Source organism: Hemiscyllium ocellatum, chromosome 23 (genome assembly GCF_020745735.1).
Source record: "Hemiscyllium ocellatum isolate sHemOce1 chromosome 23, sHemOce1.pat.X.cur, whole genome shotgun sequence".
NCBI lineage: Eukaryota > Metazoa > Chordata > Chondrichthyes > Orectolobiformes > Hemiscylliidae > Hemiscyllium > Hemiscyllium ocellatum.
The window spans coordinates 52,083,017-52,106,028 of NC_083423.1; the positions used below are offsets into that span (position 1 = coordinate 52,083,017).

A 23,012-nucleotide genomic window follows, 5' to 3' on the forward strand; every position below is an offset into this window, starting at 1 on the left:
TAGAAGACACAAGCTATTTCCCTGAAAAAGATAATGAATGAGATAATTAAAGTAATTACTATTTACTGAATGAGAGTACGAGAGAAACATAAAGTACTAAAATCTGACAGATCCCCAGACCTGATGTCCTGAGCCAAAGATTTTAAGAGAAATAACTGCAGAGGTAATTGGTTACGATATTCCATTCCAGAATGACCATAATGAATTGGAAGTTAGCAAATATAACACCACTATTTAAGAAGAGTGAAGAGATAAAACAAGCAACCATACACTCATTAGTCTGACATCATCTGTCAGGAAGGTACTGCATTAAGGAAGTCTTTGTTACCAATACAAAAACAACGAGGTGTTTGGAGATTGTTGCTTTTAACTATAAAACGGAGGAATAATGACCTACTTGGAATTTTGCTCAACAATAAACTTGGATGCTGTACAGATAAGAGGGGTTGAAGTCAAAAGCTTACAAAGACGATGTAAAATGTTCACACCGATAGAAATGGCAAGTGTATCTGTGCTGGCTGTGACTGTCTGTCTGTCTTCAAGTCTCATTGAAAGTTGTTAGGAATGTCAGGACTTGTAAATGATTATTCTCAACATATATATTTAATACAAAAGAAATAAATGGCTGTTGGGTGGCTGGAAAGTAGTTAGTTAATTAGACCATGCGACTACATGCCCCCTGTGATTCACATTGCCATGAGAAGGGAAAAAATTATGGAAAGTCATTGGATTATCAAATTGTGGGGTTTTCCAGATATCATTGAACATGACAGAAACAAGTCAGTGAGAGGGACAGTAGAAGAAAACAGAAACAGCAAGTCCTGGATCTGAGGCAGGGAAAATGCTAATCTTGTGGTTTACCAAGCAGAACATAGTGGGAGTCACATTCAGAATGAAGGGATCATGTTCATGACAAGTTTAAAAAAAAGACTGAGCAACATGATGAGCTTGAATAAAAGGAAAGAAATCTCTAGCATAATCTTCAGCGATCTAGAATTAGAAATTACTCAGCTAGGAAAGTAAAAGGAAGCAGGCCCATGGGTAATGAAGAAAGCTTTGGACTAGTTCCGAAAGAATGAAGTATCCTCTTAAGAGGCAACATAACTTGCAACTGTGGCAAAAAGTTTTCTGTTGTTTCAGAAGTTAACCAGGGAAATACTTTTTTTGTGTTAAGTACAGCTAGATTACTGTACATTGGTTACTTACATATCATGTTTAACCTGTTTATTACTATAAAGATGTTGCCTCCAACTTCATGAGCACTTAACCTACATTTTAACCTTTGTGTGATCCCTCCAGATAGTCACCAGATGTTCCAATGTGTTCTTCAAAGTTATTGATCTCTATAGGGATAAGGGATCACACAAAGGTTAAAATGTAGGTTAAGTGCTCATGAAGTTGGAGGCAACATCTTGGTATGGGATAAGAGGCAGAAGGAGGAAAAATGAGGCACTTTCAAGTTAACAAGCAGTAATGAGCAATAGTTCATGAAGATAGGCCCCTAGCCTTTTACAATCTATATTAACGACAAACAGACCAAGAATAATGTCTTTCCATTTGCTGATGATACAAAGCTAGGTGGGAATACAAGCTGAGATAGACACAAAGTGATTCCAAATAGTTACAGACAGGTTAGGAGAGTGGGTAACAAATGGTAGTTTAGGTCTGGGTTGGACAAGGTCAAAAATCACATAACACCAGGTTACAGTCCAAACAAGCTTTTGCAGCCTTGCTGCTTCTTCAGGTGTTCGAGATGAGTTGGACCGAAGGGTCTGTTTCCATGCTGTACATCTTATATATATGCGGAGAAATGAGAAATTATTCACTTTTGTTGTAAGAATAGAAATGGTAAGAGGCTAAGCTTTATTATAAATAGCACTTTTTCAATTTGCTGGCTATAAACTCCTCAGTGAACATTTAAAAAGACTAGAAACTATGCACCAGCAATTTGTGATTACATTCTTAGACGGCTCCTTACTTGTATCAGAGCACCTTACGCATTCTAATGCCACTGAAATGAACAACCTGTCTGCAAATGTACACTATGAACAATACACTTGAGAGCATGCACAGGGAAAACTACCAATGCCATTAGCAAAGCAGCTGGGTGAGTCAGACCATTAGATGTAATAGTTTGAAAATGGCACTATGGCTATGAAAGGAATGTTCTCAGATATAATTTAAACATTGGTGATAAATCAAGCAACTGGAATACATCAGGCATGACCATATTCGAATGACTGGTCCGTCGGCATGAGAAGGTTGTACGACACGTCAACAAGCCCACTGTGCATTTAAGCAATGGGTTCTTTGCAGATTCAGGACAAGCAACTGGGATGCTGAAGGTTGCCTCTCCCACTCTCCAGCCAATCTGCAAGATTCAAAGCCTGTCAGCTGACCATAACCAATGAGGTACCAGAGACAGAAATTTTAAAAAGAGTACAACTCAACAGACTCAGTACCCAGATCAGATAAAATGCCAGGCGACATTTTAAATTGCTTCACATCGCAGGCAACAGGTTTAGCATAAATTTTGGATTAGTGGTGCTGGAAGAACACAGCAGTTCAGGCAGCATCCAAGGAGCAGCGAAATCGACGTTTCGGGGTTTAGCATAAAGCCAGCCAAGTCACTAGCCTGTGCACCCCTTTCAGCTTAATGGACTTTATATTGCTTAATATATGTAATGTGTTTTCAATGGAGGAAGAAATAAGTTTATTTTAAAAAGAGAAAACTACTTAGACCTAATTATCCAAATTAAAAGTATCATTTTTAAAAAGGACTCAACAAAAACTGTCTCTTTTGACCAGCGTGTAAACAGTTAAAAATAGTCATTGAATTGGCATGTGCTTCCTTAAGGAGGAATGGGAAATGAGTGCAGCCATGAGACACTGCCTCATGTGACCTCTGCATCCATGAGATCAACCCAGTAGAAAATTAGATGATCCTTAGTAGTAATTTGAAGTTTCTATACAGGTTTTCTTGTAGTATGTAATGCTTCAGGACTTAAAAATGTCCATATTTGAAGTCAGTAACTTTCTAAAAAGGGAAGGTACAGTTTTAAACACTTTATCAATGAATGGATTAAGGAATGTAGCTGGACATTTATAAATATGCAGCTGTCCAAAAGCTAGCAAACCAAACGCGTGACCGTCCAATTTGCAACTGAATCTGAGAAAAAGGAGAGTGGCATGAAATCTGAAATGGTAGGCTGCATCAGCAAAGACAGCTCTGGAACTGCAGAGATTGGAACTGTAATTGCAAGCAAAAGAATAAAGGTAGGAGAGAGTTGGAAAACAAGAAAGAGAGAGACAGACAGAAAAGGGAAAGAGAATTTACTGTAAAAGAGAAAGACACATTGGGACAAGAGGAGAAAGAATGAGTGTTCCAGAGGAAAAGCAAAACATGGATTTATGACAGCTTTATCAGGAATGGTCCATTGTACTCAATAAGGATGCTTCTAGTTAGAAAAGCAACCCCATTTGAGGACGAAGTGTTGAATTTAGTTATCACAGCAGATACCAAAGTTTGATAAGGGGAACCTAGGGCATTTGGGCCCAATGGCCAAGCAGCCAAAGGAGACAACAGGAATTTGGACCTTTCCATGACAAAGTAGATTAACAGGAAAAGCCCATTAAGTTTATTCCTTATTGTCCATAACAAGTTCGTCAAATTTGGAGATGACTATAAAGACTATTATGAATTCACACAAGCTGATCAGAGGCTTTCTGCCAAAATTCTGAATGACCTGAAAGCTGCCTTAGACCTTATGAATGTGAATGAGTTACCAAAATTCCTTTTGAGTGGTGGATATGGGCATTTGAGAAATATCCCAGCAATGGGAACCTCAGAACGTGAATGTCCTTGAGGAGTTCAAAATCTCTTGATTTTTCCTTAAAATGCCGTGTGAAGAACAAAGAGTCTCCGAAGTCAGAGTGGCACTCTACCATATTAGATATCTATGAATTAGCCCACTGACATGCAACTTCAAAGCAAATTGGGATCTGCTCAATTTCACAGACTTTGGACAATCAGGAGGTGATTGAAGAAGTTCAGACAGACTTAAGAAAAAGGGGTGTAATACAGGAAAGACACATCAATCCCCAACTTTTCAAAGATATCAAAAGGGATGAATGAATATGGGAACGCCCATTGTGTTTTCAGCACAGAAAATGTAGATACATGAGGGAGAGCTGGTGGCGTGCCAAAGGATCCACAAGAAAGCTCTGAAGTCAAGATGGTGCTTCTGGTGATGAATGTCATGAGCTTGTACTTCAACGTAGTCAAGGATCAGAGTATCTAACAGGATTTTGATTTATTCTCCTTTTAATCATAATTTTCCAAAGAAAAAGAAGGAAAGATCAGCAATCTTAAGAGATACTAGTTGTTTGCAAACATTGCTGAAAGCAGAATGAACCTGGTTAAAAAGACTCACTGTAGAATATGTAGAGTTTTTTTTAAAACAAAGACATACTTGCAGGATGAGCTAGCAATGGGGCTCGTAATAATGGTGGGTGTGATTTCAAATTTGCCTATATAATGTAGTGTAGTGAACTACCATGCTCAATGGATCCAGAGCAGTCCTTGGACTCTGGAAAACCAAGCAAGCTTCTGCATAGGTCCGGAAGGTTGAGGGGGTCCTAAAACACCCAAAGAAGGAAATGAAGCCTGTGAAATTTGAGGAGAACAAAATAGAGCCAGTAAGTACAACATGTGGAAAGATGGGGCCAGGGAAAGCAAACATACTGAGATAACAGCAACTGGAAATGCACCTGAATAGCTGGCAAAAAGAAATCTTCCAGAATTTAAATATAGATTATGCAAGTTCCCAAACAAGTGAGCAGAGTGAGAGAGAGCAAAAGAGAGAGTGCAAGAGATACCTCGCTTAACTGATGTGCCATAAAAGAGTTGTGCACACTGCCATTTGTTGCAATAGTATTCCAGAAGAGATGAGTCTGTTTGGGAGAAAGGCCTATCTCAATGTAAAGGACCAAGGAAAGGAAAGATGTGTCAGTGCTTATCAACAGCATAAGGGAAACACAAGAGCAATCAGTGTGGAACTGGCCACTTAAGGATCAAATCATTAGATTCAAAATTTAATCCAACTAAAAGTAGTAATTCAGTTTCACAGTATACTGTAGACAAGCTGTAGGAATATAGTGCACTGGGGTTTATTACCAAGTTACAACTCAATGACCTCAGAATTAATATTTATTGATGTGCTGAAATCCGAACTTTTAAACCATGGGCTTTAGACATAGTAATTAAAGGGCTAAGGTTTTTACAAGCAATGCAATCATACAGCAACAAAACTCTGCACAGTAAACACGAGGGATTTAATGAAAAGTTCTATCCACAGTAGCCTACGAAATTCAAGCTCCTTAGAAAGTTGAGTATTAACTGAGAAAGAAAACCGTGAGTGTTCATATCAAGATATTCAGAGTGCCAACACGAGATGCTAATGACCAAACCTCCAGACAATACCCAACAAGGATTGAGAAGAAAAAAAAGATCAGAGGGCAGGTTTCCAAAATAATGATTTCCTAACATGGATCTCAATATCAAAAAAGGCTCAGTTACAACTGTGCCACACAAGAGATGAGAAATTTGAAATTCGAGCAGAGATATAGCAGTACGAGACCAATAAGTGATTGTTTTAATGTGAATGCATTTTTTGTTTAAAAAAAAACAAAGTTGCGCAGTGTGGCAATATTAACATGATTCTGATGTTAATTGGCTTGAAACCCCCAATTGAAATTTTTTAGTAAAGCTAAAAGTCACATTCCAGTCACTTGGGATTGCAAAGGTGGCTGCACATTTGCATCACTGTAAATTCCACATTTCATGATGATATAAACGCAGGCAACCTATATGAAAAGCTGGACCAAGAACAAAGACCCTGAAGGATTATGAATCAGGACTAATTCCATGTCATTAGGGAAGCATCTGGACAATCACCTGAATACTTAACAGGTTGGATACAAATCATTCGGCTTAATACTTGGCCAGCGGGCCTTTGGTTACCAAAGGAACATCATAGCTCTTGTGGTGCAGCTTGTGGTTGCAGGAGAACTCAGTTCAGGTCCGATCTGCTCCAAAAGTGTGTATTTAAGTCCCTGAGCAGGTTGATGAGAAAATATTCACAAAAGCAACTCCTAACCCCACCATATAAATCAGGCAACTGGAATATACCAGCCACATTACTTTTGGGTCATTGGTCAGTTGAAAAGATTTGGTCACGTAGGTAGAAGTGGGTACTGCAAATGCTGGACATGAGAGTCAAGGTTAGAGTGGTGCTGGAAAAGCACAGCAGGTCAGGCAGCAGCCGAGGAACAGGAAAAATCGACGTCTTGGGCAAAAGCCGTATGCTGCTTGACCTGCTGTGCTTTTCCAGCACCATTCTAGATTTGGTCATGTGAGAAGCCAACTAGTTCTTTGCGCGATGGTTTCTTCTGCTGAGTGGGACAAGCAATTGAGGTATTGAAGAAGCAAGCCCACGAGTGGATTCCCTTCCTCTCCTCAGCAAACAAGTTTTGAATCCTGTCTACTGATTTTGATCAGTCAGATGCTACTTAGATTTTTAAAAGAATTCAATCAATCAATCTAGTAGCTACTGTCTCCAAAAGATAAATCATTTGAATATTTTAAAAATCACCTCAATGTTGAAAGCAGCAGGTCTACCAAATTCAGTGTGAAGTCAGACAAGCCACCAACCTTTGAGTACTATATACCTTTTACTTTTAACTGACTCTAAATTTCCTCATTTATCCTCCAACTACCTGTAATCTATTTGTGTGTGTGTGCACGCATGCTCATGCAAAAGGGGGAGAGACAATCAGATCTACTCAAAGTAAGTTAAATACAATAAAATTATCCTCTTTTCTAAAACAAAAAGAAAATCCAATTGTCTCTTTTATGATCATTGCTCATAAACAATTAACATTCACTGAATTAGCAAGTTATTCCTTTATTGATACCTACTGCAGTCAATAAAGGAGTGGGATAGAAGGGAAGCCTTCCTCACCTGATGGTAACAAAAAGCAGAATACTTTTTAAAAGCCGTGAAACTTTTAAATGTTGCTGCTTAGGGAGTCACTTATATACTCACAAAAAAAGATTAGCAAACAATTAGGGAGACAAATGGCATTGTAATCAAAAGGGGATTGAAATGTAAGAACTAAAACACAGTCTACTGTGGGCTGTTGGGGAGACCCCACTTGGAAAACTATGAGCACTTTTAGTCTCCATATCTCTGGAAGGATATATCACCTTGGAAGTTGTGCAGGAAAGTTCACCAGGTTGGATCAGGGGAAAAGAGGGCAGTCCTGTGATTGGAGACTGTGCAAAATGAGCCTGTACTCTCTGGAATTTAGATGAATGAGAGATGATTTCAAATGAAACATCGAAGATTATGAAGGGACAGTCACAGAGGCACAGGATAAAGATGATATCTATTTAGGAAGAGAAGAGGAGACATGTCTTAATTCAGAAGATTAAAATCCTTTCAATTGTCCTGCCCAGATAGTTGTGGGCAGTCTGCTGGTGGGAGTACTTAACATCGAGATAAATAGATTTTTAAACTCTCAGGTAATCAAGGGAAATGGAGGACATGCACAATTTTAGCATTAATGTGGAAGATCAGACATGACCTTACTGAGTGATAGAACAGGGTCAAGGGGCCGTAAAGTTGACCAGTGTTCTTCTACTTCTGAACAACGGAATATACTACTTTTAAATATTCATTTTGTTCAGTGGAATAGTTCAATTTTAAAATCTGCAGATGTTTAGCATTATAATCTGAAGGAAAGCCATTATTTCTAGCTAATAAAGTTTTCCTTACCTCTAATACAAATGCATCCTTTTTTCCATGTGAAAGATCCAGTTCTGAAACATCATCTGAACTTTCTGACTGGGACCTAAAGAGCCTGGAACGCTGCCTTGATTCTGGGATTGGGGATCCAAGCAGCTCCTCTAGGATCTCCTATTGTCAAAAGTGTATCGGACAGGAAATAAGGTTGCTATGAAAATATTTCACTAATAATTTCCTCCTCTGCTCCACCGAAAGCTCTTATGTACTCCAAGGGTACAATTCCAAGGGCTTTAGTCACCCTCCAGTACCTCATGTGAAGCTAGACTATGGATGCAATAAATGGTATTGGAAGAATGGAGTGGTCATAACCTCTTGACCTGATCCTGCCTTCAAACAGCACCCAAATTCATGAACCTCCACCAGGATCGCTAGAAATTAATCAGGAATGGGAACCTTAGCTACTTTGCCCTCCCTTGGCAACAGGTGCTGAGACAGACTTCAGCCCTCAGTCATGGTCAGAGCTTAGTAAATCTTACATGAACCTCAGATCTTGTATGGCTGTCTCGATCACTCAATTAAATATGTTATTGGGGTCATATTTCCTACAATGCTTGAATATATTTAAAATAGTTAAATTTTGGCTAGCCACATCATATTTCTGCACGGGTCACATTAATTTTGCTTACTTCAAAATCTTTACAAGGTTCCACAAACTTTGCATGATGCCTTGCAGAAATATGTTTCATAGATACTTGGCACTGGCAATTTCATAGAAGTTGTGGCTTACACTTGGAAGGTGCCACGGATTGACCATGTCACAAAAGCATTTTCCAATAGGTTTTGGCAACCCGCGGTTCTTACCATGTTTGGTAAGAAAGTAGTGATGCTGTGGGCTGACATCCTTTGGGCATTTTGCATGTCTCGGTGTAATCAGCACATTATGTGCTCGAAATTGATCACTTTTATTATGACAAATCTGAAAGGAAGGGGTCAATTTTACATTTTGAAAGTGAAAGTGATGAAAGCCTGCCAGCTATAGGGAGCATTTGACTCATCAACAGTAAGTTGAAAAGTATAAAATTAGGGAAATAATGTCAGCCACAATGTTAAACAAACAAACAAACCAAAGAACTGCAGATGCCGGAAATGAGAAGCAAACAGAAATTGCTGGAAAAAACTCGGCAAGTCTGGCAGCATCCGTGGCAAGAAAACAGACTTAATGTTTTGTGTCTAGATATCCTTCTTCAAAATTCTGCACTCTAGCACAGATGCTGCCAGACTTGCTGAGCTTTTCCAGCAATGTCTTTTTATTTCAGACATAACTCTGATGGGTTCCATTGCATTAAAACTGGCATGAAACCAAAATGATTCAAGAGACAGATATTTGAACATATTCCCAATAAATTATTGGACATAAAATGTAGTTATCCCGCTTACTGTTAGTGTAATATGAAAAACTGCATCAAACCAAGGTAAAATCTACACTATGACTGACCAATGCTTAGATGGTCTAATCTTCAAAAGATGTTGCCACAGAGAATAAGCGAGCTTGAGAAACAATTTTCAGGTACACTCAACAACCTCCTATCATGGATTGATTCCTTTATTATCAAGTGGATTCTACAAATGATGTCAGTTGGGTAACCATCAATTTCAGTCCAATGTACATAATATTAATCTGTTGTAAATTGAAAGATTTGTAGAGTGCAACCAGAAATCTGTCACATCACAGAGATGCACCTCCTTGCAGAGACATCTCTGGCTGTGCGTGATCTACATAATGTAGAAATTTGACTGTATAAAAAGTTTTCTTTTTACAACTAAAATCAGTCGTCATCTTTCCATTCCACCATTTATTACTCCAATTTTTCTACTAGATAATATTTACATTTAAAAATAATTTTTTGACATCTTTTATGTGGCATTACCAAAATATAAATGTATCTAAAATAAGGATTTTTAAAACAATTCATTCAAGAGATGGGAGTCACTAGTTGGGCATTTATTTGTCCATGCCAAATCCCAATTACGAGTCAACCACATTGCTGGGGGTCTGGAGTCAACCAAGTACGTGAACCAAGTAAGGATGGCAGATTTTCTTCCTGCAAGGCAATGAGTAAGCCAGATGTGTTCTTACAATTGATGGTGGTAACATGCTCACCATTAGACTAACATGTTTTTTTCCAGATTTTTTACTGAATTCAAATTTCACCATTGTCATAGTGGGATTCAAACCCATAACCCCAGAACACTAGCCTGGGGCTCTGGATTACTAGTCCAGTGACAGTCACTGCCAAACCCCCCACCAACCAATAGGAATATCCGTGCTGACATTTTATTAATACTTCGGCATAAAGAATTTTTAAAAATTCTTTTTGGAAATACTTACTCTCATAATTACAAACGTAAAGTTTTTTTTTGTAGCACGCTTAAACGTGGCTCAGCAGGCACAAGGAACAGGAGTCGATCAATCATCTCCTCACATTTATCTTGCTATTCAATTAAATTATAGCTGATTACACTTCACCTTCATTTATCCATCTTTGCCTGGTAACATGAGATACTCACAAAAAATAAAAATCCAACAACTTCTGTCTTCGACTGACTTCCAACATTAACTGCCTTATGGTGGGAGAGTCGTATGATGACAATGTCCAGATTTCTATGACCCTTTGTGGGTTGCTTCATGCAAGTAGCGCATGCTAATTGTATACTATCTAGTTATGCAGTTATAACTGAAGAAACTGCAACAATCCAAAACAACATATTAATATTGTATTTTTTTGCCTATTGCAAGTTATTTTTAATCCTGCTTTTTAAATTAGCATATGGCTTATACGAAGTAACACTAACGTTTTAACTGAAGTTTTAAATTGCGATCACTTCACTCCTTTCTACCAGTTGCCCTCTTAACTCCTCAGATGGCATTCTTTCTACGTGAATCCCCCACCAACTGTGTTTGGGCAGGATGGTGTTGGGTAGGCGTGGTAGTAAAAGCTTCACACATTCTTCCATAATTGCTCCCAATGCAATTTTCTGACCATGAACAAACAACTGCTATATCAAGGTATAAAGTTAAAAATCACAACACCAGGTTATAAACACCTGGTGTTGTGTGATTTTTAACTTTGCCCTCCCCAGCCCAAAACTGGCACCTCCATATCATCAAGGCATGACAGAAACACCCACAACTTTCTCCTCTGGCTCACATGGTTCAAAGGTCAAATTGATGATTACCTACAACTGCAGAGCATGAACTTGTAACCTCTTGGGCAGGAAGTTGTGATTCTGACTGTAGCTTCAGTACTTAGTCATCAGCTTATTTCAGATTTTGAATATGTCAATAGTTTTCAATTTCAGTTGACAATGAAGCATTAAAATACAGACTTGGAACCTTGGAGTTCCATTAAATACTTATAATCACTTCACTATTAAAGATTTTCAATATTACAGGCTTTTGAAACAAAGGTTCACCTTTAAATACGTAACTGTGAAAGTCACTCCCCTCACACAAATATGCTGTACTTACTGGAGGATTAATCTCATAGATTTCCCTGTTCTTGATGATCACATCATTAATCTTTTTCTGCATATTTGATATATGCTGTTCATAAGAAGAGTCACTGGGTGTCTTTCCTGCAATTTGTATACCACCTGGAGAGGGCAGCGCAGTCAAATATACACCAGTAGCAGACTAGAACAAAGGCACAAAAGGAAAATATTAAATCATAAAATAAAAGTAGTTTCAATTATAAATACAGATAGGCCTTTTAAAAGGAAACATTGATGGGCAATAATGCACAGATCTTAGACTTACTGCAGATTGACTGTCTTTTTACACTAGAATTACAGCTCAAAAGCAGGAAGCTCAACTCAACTAATTTTTGATATTGGTAGACCTAACTCCATATGCTTTCTCTGTTCAATATTCTTTTGTTTCCTATCGTACTGGATTTTGAATAATGTAACAGTTTCTGCTGCAATAATTAATAACAAATTGTGTATTCCACCACCCTTCATGTAAAAACATTTCTCATACTCAACATCCCAAAACTCTTCCATTTCATCATGCTTTGGAGTCTTCACTTCACTCCAACTCAACTTCATTTTGTCATCATACCTTCAAGTCATTTCTTACCTACAACACTCTTTTGACATCTTCCACCATTTTCTAGTCCTCATCAACTTCTCTGTAGTGAGAACTTCCAACCCAGCTATACCTCTGTTTCCACTCTCAAAACCCTGTGACTTTTCCATTGTTTCCTTGAATCGAGGGGAAACCCTCCCAATTCTTCTGGCTGGCTGAACTTTTTATTCCATCGAACAACGTCTCCTTGGTCTCCATTCACTTTCTCCAAATAAAAAGGTTTTGCAATAGGAATGTCCATAGCTCATTGGTAGTCTTCCTTTTTATGGGATGTGGAGCACCCTTTGCACTAAAGGTCCCCTCTTCCACTGCATCTCCCAGTGAACTGAAAATGTGCAGCTCAGAGAAATACCTTCATTTACATAATAACTCCTGTGAAACACCTATAAATGTAGGCTGCTGCTTTGTTCAATTGTCATATTTCCAGCATTTTGCCTGGATATTTACCCCACCTTTTTACATCCCTCAATCAACTGAGACTTTCTACTTCTGTTTGCTTTAGACTATGGGAATGAAAAGAAAAATCAACTTATGTGACATAAAAATACTGAAAGGATTTTTACTTCAGTTTCTGAAACTCCCTGCAAATGCGATCATGGCTTAAACACAGTAAACAAATGAATTGTGGGTAATATTTGATTGCTGATCTGTGTTGGGGGTTAACACAATATTCTGTTAGATTCAATGGAACATTTACTCACAGCAAGGCCCATCAACATATTTTCACCAACTGTAATCTGAATCCTTAGGCCAAACAGTGCATTCATTCCTCTTAGTTTAAGTTTGTTCATCAGCTGAGTGTGGAGCTCATACTCCATAAAAGGCAGCAGATTGCTTATTGCTGTGGCATTGGCCTCACCCTGAGTTTTCTTCTTTTGACGACACAGCCTAGGTCATGGAAATAAGCAGAGGTCAGCACACTTTATTCTTTGTGTCAAATGCGAAAATATTAGTTAGAGCAAACTTATCTGAACTCCAACAGGACATTACCTAGCCTGTATTAAGCAACCTTTTCCAGTTACTGCTGCTTCTAAGGGAGGTTCAATTGTGGTGAAGAGAACATCAGGAACTTTCTGCTTCCGACAAACATAACAATACGTAAGGTGTGCAGGGAAAGGCATATTTAACTCATCATAAGGAATGTGACAGAAACTGCAGCCCTGGGATGATGTGTCATCCAACCTGCATAAAGGAGACACATTCGAGTGAAATCTTCAATCTTCAAATAAGTGAACATGATTATTTTTTGCAAGTATTTAGAAAATAGCATGCAGAGGCTCTTTAAAAGGGCTAAAATTGTCAATAAAGCTGTTTCTCATGTCTTTTAAATAAAAATATACCCTCATTTTGGTGCTAACTTCTTGCAGTTCAAAAGGTAAAGATTAGCTGTTAATTTTATTCACCCATATACAAGGCATTTTCACCTACAACAATCCATAATAATAATAAAACAGTAGTATAGTTGTGCAGTAGTATATACATCCAAAACAATTCTGGTCAAAGCGGTTTCAACAGGATTGGATTATGAATAAAATTAGAACCCCAATTGGCTTTATTATAAATTAGCTAAAAAGATAAATAGACTTGTTACTGTAGGACATTCAGAAATAAATGGGCTTAATCAAGCATTATATTGGCTGTTTACATAAAACACATGATCTTTGCTAATTCATCACTGAAAGCACAATTCAGTTTGACTTCCTGAGTCTTTGATCAGATCACAATAAACACAACACATGTTCACCAGTTATGAGTGGACAAATCAGCGAGCAATATTAAAATATTGTTAGTATTTTAGAGTTACCTTGATGCAAGCTGTTAGGTAACAACAACAGCATTTCAATTTCTTGCCAAATCGATGCCAAATTTCAAACTTTGTTAGTAGAACGAAATGAATTGTTTGGACCTGCCCCCTTCACTGTAATAGTTTAACCTACCCTAATATAGAAGCACTATCCTGGCACTGAAGAAAAAAATCAAACTCTCCCTTCTCTGACCCTGTGGAAAAGAAGCTAGGCTGCCTTGACAACCTGTGTTCACTGCAGCCTTCCACACTGCAGTCTTGAAGCATCTTTGGGTTCAGTACAGCCGCAGTGCCTGAAGCAGACAAGATACAGACTTCCTCACTGTGGAAAACAAATCAACAGAACATTACTAGGATGTTGTGTCAAACAAAGGAAAATTCAGAAGTACTCCTATTTACATACAAAATACTGATAACACTAAATTATATGGTAAAAGTTAGAAGGATAGCTAAACATGTACAGTGTAATTATGGTGAAAAAAGTGTGCAAAAATACCAATAAGCTGTAAGATCACAACATTCAGGAGCAAAGTTAGGCCATTTATCCCAACTAGCCTGCTATGCAATTTGATCATGGGTAATATGTTTCTCAACCGCATTTTTCTGCATTCTCTACGTAATCCTTAGTTGCCTTACTCATCAAGAACCTATCACTATCTTAAAGACACTTAATGACTTGGCTTCCACAAATTCATCACCCTCTGCCTGTTTAAATTTCTCATCTCAATTCTAAAGGGTAGTTCCTTCACTCCAAGGCTGTGCCCTTGAACCCTCGTCTCTCCCACTACTGGAAACATCTTTTCCACATCCATTCTATCCAGGCCTGTCAGTATTCTCTAAGTTTCAATGAGATCCTCCTTCATCTTTCTAAACTCAGTCCAGTGCCGATCCAGAGTCCTCAACCACTCCTCGCATAACGACTCCTTCTTTCCCCAAGATCATTCTTATGGACCTCCTCTGGATCCCCACGGCCACCCTGAATTGCCCGGAGGTGTGACCTTGCTGCTGCCAATTCCATTGGCCGGGAGGTGTCACAAACTCATGTGGCTTCCACTTCCAGCTCAGACCATCAGGAGACTGTCGCCATTCTGCACACACCTGACTCTCACTGCTGTGCCAATGCTGACGATCCCGCTGCAAAAGGCTTCAAATAAAAGAAAACAAAAAAAAAGGAGAAAACAAAAAAGAGAATGAGCAAAACAATAAGGATAAAAAAAGCAAATGGGATTGGATGAGCCCAGGGCCCTAAATGGAGCCCTGCTACTTTGCTACTATCTTGGAGACACGGGGAGATGCTAGCGTTGTGGTATTACCACTGGACTATCAATCCAGAAAGACAGTGAATATTCCAGGGAGCTAGATTTGAATTCTATCATGGCAGATAATGGAATCTGAATTCAATTTAAAACAAAACTGAAATTACAACTCTAATGCTACAGGAAAGATGTTGTTAAACTTGAAAGGATTCAGAAAAGATTTACAAGGCTTTTGCCAGGGTTGGAGGGTTTGAGCTATAGGCAGGGGCTGAATATTTTCCCTGGAGCATTGTAGACTAATCGGTGACCTTATAGAAGTTTATCAAGTCATGAGCAGCATGAATAAGGTGAACAGCCAAGTCTTTTCCCCAGTGTATGGGGAGTTCAAAACTAGAGGGCACAGGTTTAGGATAAGGCGGGAAAGAATTGAAAGGAATTTAAGGGGCAACGTTTTCATGCCGTGGGTGGTGCATTTATGAAATGAGCTGCCAGTGGTGGTGGCAGAAGCTGGTACAATTACAACATTTATAAAGGCATCTGGATTGGTACACGAATAGGAAGAGTTGAGAGGAATATGGTCCAAATGCTGGTAAACAAGGCTAGATTAATTTAGAAAATCTAGTGGCATGGATGAGTTGGACTGTTTCTGTGCTGTACATTGCTATGACTCTAAATGATGACCATGATGGTCAGAAAAATGCATATGTCTCACTAATGTCATTCAGGGAAGAAAATTTTACCAGCTTCGCCTAGTCTGGCTTATATGCGACTCCAATCCCATAACTGCCCTCTGAATTGGCCTCTCATTTGCATCAATCATCACAAAATCTCAACAGTGAAATCTGACAGACCATCAGGCATCGATCTAGACACTAGCAAAGACAACAACAGAAACAGCCCCGTCAACCCTGGGAAATCCTCCATACCAACATCAGGGGGGCAGCGTCACAATTAGGAGAACTGTCTCCTAGGCTACTGAGTAACAGCCTGACAGAGTCATACTCATAGAATCATGCCTAACAGACAATGTTGCAGATACCACCATCACCATCCCTGGATATGTTGTCTCACTGGCAAGACAGACACAAAGTTGCAGCACAGCAGTATGCAGTCAGGTGAGAGTTGCCTGTGGACCCCAGAAAGTCTCTCAGGTTCATGTTAAATATGGGTAAGGAAACTTCCTGCTGGTTTCCACATACCATCGTACCTGATGAATAAGGACTCCTCCGTTTTGAGCAACACTTAGAAGAAGCACCAAGGGTTGCAAGAGTGCAAAATATACTCTGGATGAGGTTTTTCAATGACTACTGATCAAGCCGGAAGGGTCCTAATAAACATAGTTGCTAGACTGGGTCAGTAGAATGGGAAAAGCATACTTTACCTCATCCTTACCAATCTGTCAGCTGCAGGTGCCTCTGCACCTAACAGTACTGTTTAGAGTGATCACAGTACAGTCCTTTTGGTGACAGAGTGGCATCTTCACATTGAGAATACCCTCCATGTTGTGTGGTACTTTCACTGTGCTAAACGGGACAGACTTCAAATGTCTGTCACAACTCAAGACTGGGCATCCATGAGGCACTGTGTCCATCAACAGCAACAGCATTGTACTCCAGCACAATTTGCAACCTCAAGGCCCAGCATATTCCTCATTCAACCACTACCATCAAACCAAGAGAACGATCCAGGTTCAATGAAGAGTGCAGGAGGGCACATCAGGAGCAGAACCAGGAATTCCTAAAAATGAGGTGTCAATCTGGTGAAGTTACCAAATAAGAGTACCAAACAGTGTAAGAAGCACATGAATGACAGAGCTAAGCAAAATCACAACCAACAGATCAGATATAAGCTCTGACATGTCCAATCATGAATGCTAGTGGACAATTAAACAAATCACTAGAGTAGGCAGCTCCAATAAAATTCCCATCCTCAGAGATGGAAGAGCTCAAAACATCAGCGGAAAAAAGAGAAGGGTGAAGCATTCGAAGCAATCTTAAGCCCTAAGTAGCAAGCACATGATCCATCTCTGCCTCCTCCAGTGGCCCCAAGCATCATAGATACTCATCTTCAGCTAATTCAATTCACTCCATGGAATATCAAGAAACTTTGGAGACAGTGGATACTGCAAAGTCTATGGGCCCTGACAACATTCTGGCAACAGTGCTGAAAATCTGTGCTCCATAGCTTGCCACACCCCTTGCCAAGTTTTTCTAATGTACAGTTACAATGCTGGCATTTACCCACGAAAATAGAAAATTGCCCAGATGTGTCCTCTGCACAAAGAGGGCGGCACGGTGGCACAGTGGTTAGCACAGCTGCCTCACAGCGCCAGAGACCCGGGTTCATTTCCCGCCTCAGGCGACTGGCTGTGTGGAATTTGCACATTCTCCCCGTGTCTGCGTGGGTTTCCTCCGGGTGCTCCGGTTTCCTCCCACAGTCCAAAGATGTGCGGGTCAGGTGAATTGGCCATGCTAAATTGCCCATAGTGTTAGGTAAGGGGTAAATGTAGGGGTATGGGTGGGTTGCGCTTCGGCGGGTCGGTGTGGACTTGTTGGGCCGAAGGGCCTGTTTCCACACTGTAAGTAATCTAATCTAATCTAACCCAGCCAATTATCCTCTCAATAGTCCACTCTTGACCATGAGTAAAGTGATAGGTGTCATCAACAGGGCTATCAAGCAGCATGTGCTCAGCATTAACTTGCTTAGTGATCCCCAATTTAGGCTGTGCCGGGGCCACTCAGCTCCTAACCTCATTACAGCCTTAATTCAAACACGGATAAAAAATGCTGAACTCCAGCTGTGAGGTGACAGTGTACAGCCCTGGTCTTGAAGGCCATCTTCAATCTTCAGTGTAGCATCAAATAGCCCTAGCAAAACTGGAATCAATGGGTATCAGGGGCCAACTCTCAGCTGGTTGGAATCATACCTGACATATGGGAAAATGTTACAGTTGTTGGAGGTCCGTCATCTCAGTTCCAGGACATCTCTGCAGGAGTTCCTCAGGGCGGCACGGTGGCACAGTGGTTAGCACTGCTGCCTCACAGCGCCAGAGACCTGGGTTCAATTCCCACCTTAGGTAACTGTCTGTGTGAAGTTTGCACATTCTCCCAGTGTCTGTGTGGGTTTCCACTGGGTGCTCCGGTTACCTCCCACAGTCCAAAGATATGCGGGTCAGGTGAATTGGCCATGCTAAACTGTCCTTAGTGTTAGGTGAAGGGGTAAATGTAGGTTGCTCTTCGGAGGGTCGATGTGGACTTGTTAGGCTGAAGGGCCTGTTTCCACACTGTAGGTAATCTAATTCGACGTATTGTCCGAAGCACAACGATCTTCAGCTGCTTCAAGTTCAAGTGCAACGAGATCGATATAATATCTAGGTTTAAGCTGACAATTAACTTTTGCGCCAGGCAATGGCCATTCCCAATAACAGGCGATCTGACTACTGCCTTTTGACATTCAATGTTGTTCCATCATTGAATCCCTCACTATCAACATTCTTGGGGTAACATTGACCAGCAATTCAACTGGCCTCAACACCCAAAACACTGGCTACAAGAGCAGGTCAGAGGCTAGAAATATTGCAGTGAGTAACTCACCATCTGATTCTCCAAAGCCTGTCCATCAGCTGAAAGGCACAAATCAGGGATGTGATGGAATACTCTCCAATTCCACAACACTCAAAAGGTTTGACACCATCCAGGGCAAAGCAGTCCATTTGATTGGCACCAGGCCCACAAACATCCACTCCCCCCACCACTGATACTCAATACTATCTACAAGATGCACTGCAGAAATTCTCCAAAAGATCTTTAAACAGCACCTTCAAAACTAACAACCATTTCCATCTGGAAGGACAAGGGCAACAGATTGGTGGGAACACCACCACCTGCAAGTTCCCCTCCAAGTCACTCATCACCCGGACTTGGAAATATATTGCTATTCCTTCACTGTCAAAATATTAGAATTCCCTCTTTCATGACTTTGTGAGTCAACCTATACCATGTGGACTGCAATGGTTCAATAAAGCAGCTCATCACCACCTTCTCAAGGGCAACAAAGGATGGGTAATAAATGCTGATCAGCCAGTGATACCCATTAAAAAAAAAATCAATAGGTCTTCTCCCTTTACAAACTAGTGCCCCATGTACAGCTTCCCTTTCCCTTCCAAAGTCCATGAATATAACATCACCTTGCAAATCTGCGCCAACATTTCTGCAACTCCACGTGTGGTCCCCACTAACTGGGTTCCCTTCTTGCTACAGTATTGAAATGACTCCTGCCAGAGTCACAAACTACACCCGGTGTGACTGTGATCATGATAAACTGACCCTTCAAACTATTCTTTACTTGCAAGTAGCTTTTAATTCGACGAACCACACCATCTTCCTCTAGCATGTTTTCTCTATCTTACAGTTGGAGATGGGTCTGCACTTCATTTATATCTATCTAGACCTTGCTAAAAGAATTAATTGTATTGGTTTCATTTTATGCTCCTGCACCATTACTTCTGAGGGCTCTCCTAAGGATCCAAACCCTTGCTTTATCTTTTTTTCCCATGAAGATGCTGCCACTCAGTGACCTGAAACTAAAACAAAGTTAGGTTTCTCATGTCAACTGATGACATTCACTCTACCTCAGCAGCACATCTCTCAATCCCTCCACTTTCTCTGCTTGTCCAACTTCTAATACTGGTCGAATAGAAACTAATTGTTTTCTTATTTTGTTCATGAGTCGTAAGCATTATTGCCTATCCCCCATTGCCTTTGAGAAGATAGTTGCCTTCCTGAGCAATTGCAGTCCACATGCTACAAGGATGCCAACATTGCTATTGGGGAGTGAGTTAAATTTCAGGACATAGCAATAATGAAGGACCAGTGATATATTTCCAACAATAGACCCGTTGCTTCTGTCCTCAGAGATAGTAGAGGTCAGAGGTTTGGAAGATGTTGTTCAACAAGTCTAGATGAACTGCTTTAGCAGACCTTTAGATGGTATGTGGTGCTCCAATGTGTGCCACTGTGGAGAGAGTGAATATTGAAGGTGGTGAATGAAGGGACAAATCTAGCAGGCTGCTTTGTCAAAGATGATGTTGAATAAGTTCCACTCACCCAATAAAATGAAGAGACAAGTGTGACAATGCTGTCCATGGCATCATCCTTGTGCTCCCAGATTTACAAAAGCTCCCATTGACAGTACTTCAAATATAACATTTCTATTCTTGTTTTCAAATCCCTCTATAGCTTCTCCCTGCCCCATTTCTAAAACCTTCAAAGGCCCTAGAATCCTCCAGAATTCTGTAAGCTTGTAATTCTTCATGTGCACTGATTGTTACCATTCCTCCATTATCACTAAATTGTCCAGATCTAAAATCTCTGGAATTCCCCAGGAAAGCTCTCTGCCCTCTCTACATTTCTCTCTTCCTTAAAGATCCTGCTTAAAAGCTACCTTGTTAATCAGGTTTTTGATCAGCTGTCTGAATATTTTAAGTGTCTTTGTTTCAAATCTTAGCCTGATAGCTCTCTTGCTTCATGCCTTGGGATATTTTACTATTGAAAGAGATATTGCAATGCAGCCTGATGCTAAAATGGTACCTTGCACTATATAATTCTTTTATCATGCATCTCTGTGGAAGCCTACAGTCTCCTGTGGTCCAATTGTAATGATTCAGTTTCAGATCATTACAAATGAATGCCTGCTCAGATTTATCAGCCTGTAGCACTGGTTCCCTTTACCTATCCTGCTCATTATCTTCTCAAAAGAATTCTAATATATTTGTTAGGCATGAAAGTCATCCCTTTCATGAAAGCATGTTGTCTCTGCTTGATGACATACGTACTTTTAAATTCTCCGCTATTACATCCTTTATAACAGATACTAACATTTGCCAATCATAGATGTTAGGCTAACTGGCCTATAGTCACCTGATTCCTGATTTTTGACTGCCTCCTTTTTCGAGTAGGGAAGTCAAGTTGGCACTTTTCTAATTGTCTGGGACATTTTCCAAAGTCTGGGGATTCTCAGAAGATAACTACCATCCACTAGCTCTGGAGTTACTTGTTTTAATATCCTAGGATTAAACTCATCAGATCCAGGGGACTTGTCAGTCTTTAGCTCCATCAGTTTCTCTAGTACTTTTTCTCTAATAATTATTTTTATTCTATCCCTTTTAGTCCTTGGATTTTTCTGTACTGTTAGTACGCTGTTATCCCCTGTGGTGAAGAATGATACAAAGGATTCATTGAATAACTCCACTATTTTCTGATTCCCCATTATTTCTCTATAGGACCTTTGTTCCCATTGGCCTCTCTTTTTCTATTTATATATTTAAAAAAGCATTCAGTATCCTCTTTCCTATTACCTGCTAGTTTACCCTGCTTATTTTCTTCCTTTTTTAGGGCATCTTTTGCTGGCAACTTTCCCTAATCCCAATATATTTTTCTTTCAATTTGATATTATCCTTAACCTCCAAGGTTAGTTTATCATGATCTTCAAAAGTTTTCTTCACCACTGGAATATATCTTGGCTGTGAGTCACGAAATATATTCTTAAACATTTTGCATTTTCTTGATAAATTTCTTTCCCAGCCCACTCCGGCCAACTCTGCTCTAATGGCTATTTAATTATCCTCATTTAAGTTTCGCACAATTATTTCTGATCCAAGTTTCTAACTCTCAAACAGAACGCTAAATTCTACCATTTTATGATCACTAAACCAACCTGTTACACATCATTAAATCCAAAACAGCCTGCTCACTGGTCACACTATCACATTCTAGAAAACTGCCCTCAATACATATGAATTCTCCCTGCGACTGAAGTCATAGAGTCATAGAGATGTACAGCAAGGAAACAGACCCTTTCGTCCAACCCATCTCTGCCGACCAGATATCCCAACGCAATCTAGTCCCACCTGCCAGCACCCGACCCATATACCTCCAAATCCTTCCTATTCATATACCCATCTAAATGTCTCTTAAATGTTGCAATTGTACCAGCCTCCATTACTTCCTCTAGCAGCTCATTCCATACACGTACCACCCTCTGTGAGAAAAAGTTGCCCCTTAGGTCTCTTTTATATCTTTCCCCTCTCACCCTAAACCTATGCCCTCTAGCTCTGGACTCCCCCACCCCAGGGAAAAGACTCTGTCTATTTATCTTATCCATGCTCCTCATAATTTTGTAAACCTCTATAAGGTCACCCCTCAGCCTCCGATGCTCCAGGGAAAACAGCCTCAGCCTGTTCAGCCTCTCCCTACAGCTCAAATTCTCCAACCCTGGCAACATCCTTGTAAATCTTTTCTGAACCCTTCCAAGTTTCACAACATCTTTCGATAGGAAGGAGACCAGAATTGCACATAATATTCCAATAGTGGCCTAACCAATGTCCTGTGCAGCTGCAACATGACCTCCCAACTCCTGTACTCAATACTCTGACCAATAAAAGAAAGCACACCAAACACCTTCACTATCTTATCTACCTGCGACTCCACTTTCAAGGAGCTATGAACCTGAACTCCAAGTCTCTTTGTTCAGGAACAGTCCCTAGGACCTTACCATTAAGTGTATAAGTCCTGCTAAGATTTGCTTTCCCAAAATGCAGCACCTCGCATTTATCTGAATTAAACTCCATCTGCCGCTTCTCAGCCCATTGGCCCATCTGATCAAGATCCTGTTGTAATCCGAAATCTTCACTGTCCACTACACCTCCAATTTTGGTGTCACCTGCAAACTTACTAACTGTATCTCTTATAGTCGCATCCAAATCATTCCACAAGTTTCACTTTTTCAATCTGCATCCAGTTACCGCAATTAACATATGCCTTTTTTTAAAAATTCTTCATTACAACGATTTATTCCCTGTCCTACAGAATAGCTGCTGTTAGGGGCCCGATGAATGGTTCCTACTAGTGTCATCTTCTGCTTCACCCACATCCATTCAACATCATCCTTTCACAGAATTCCTACAGTGTGGAAGCAGGCCATTTGGCCCATCAAGCCAC

General features: G+C 40.1%; 1 protein-coding gene across 10 annotated transcripts in view; it reads right to left on the reverse strand.

Annotated features, from left to right (window-relative positions):
* The window catches only part of c2cd5 (C2 calcium dependent domain containing 5), a 135,204-nt gene that overhangs the window by 40,374 nt on the left and 71,818 nt on the right, over positions 1-23,012 (reverse strand). For 7 of the 10 annotated variants that reach the window (XM_060842990.1, XM_060842988.1, XM_060842986.1 and 4 more), the window contains 5 exons: positions 13,893-14,081; positions 12,946-13,137; positions 12,657-12,843; positions 11,338-11,502; positions 7,839-7,979 (listed from right to left, as the gene is read on the reverse strand). In XM_060842990.1, coding sequence (XP_060698973.1) covers positions 7,839-7,979; positions 11,338-11,502; positions 12,657-12,843; positions 12,946-13,137; positions 13,893-14,081 — 874 coding nt within the window. The remainder of the gene's footprint in view (positions 1-7,838; positions 7,980-11,337; positions 11,503-12,656; positions 12,844-12,945; positions 13,138-13,892; positions 14,082-23,012) is intronic. The other 3 variants (XM_060842995.1, XM_060842987.1, XM_060842989.1) reach the window with 2 other exon arrangements.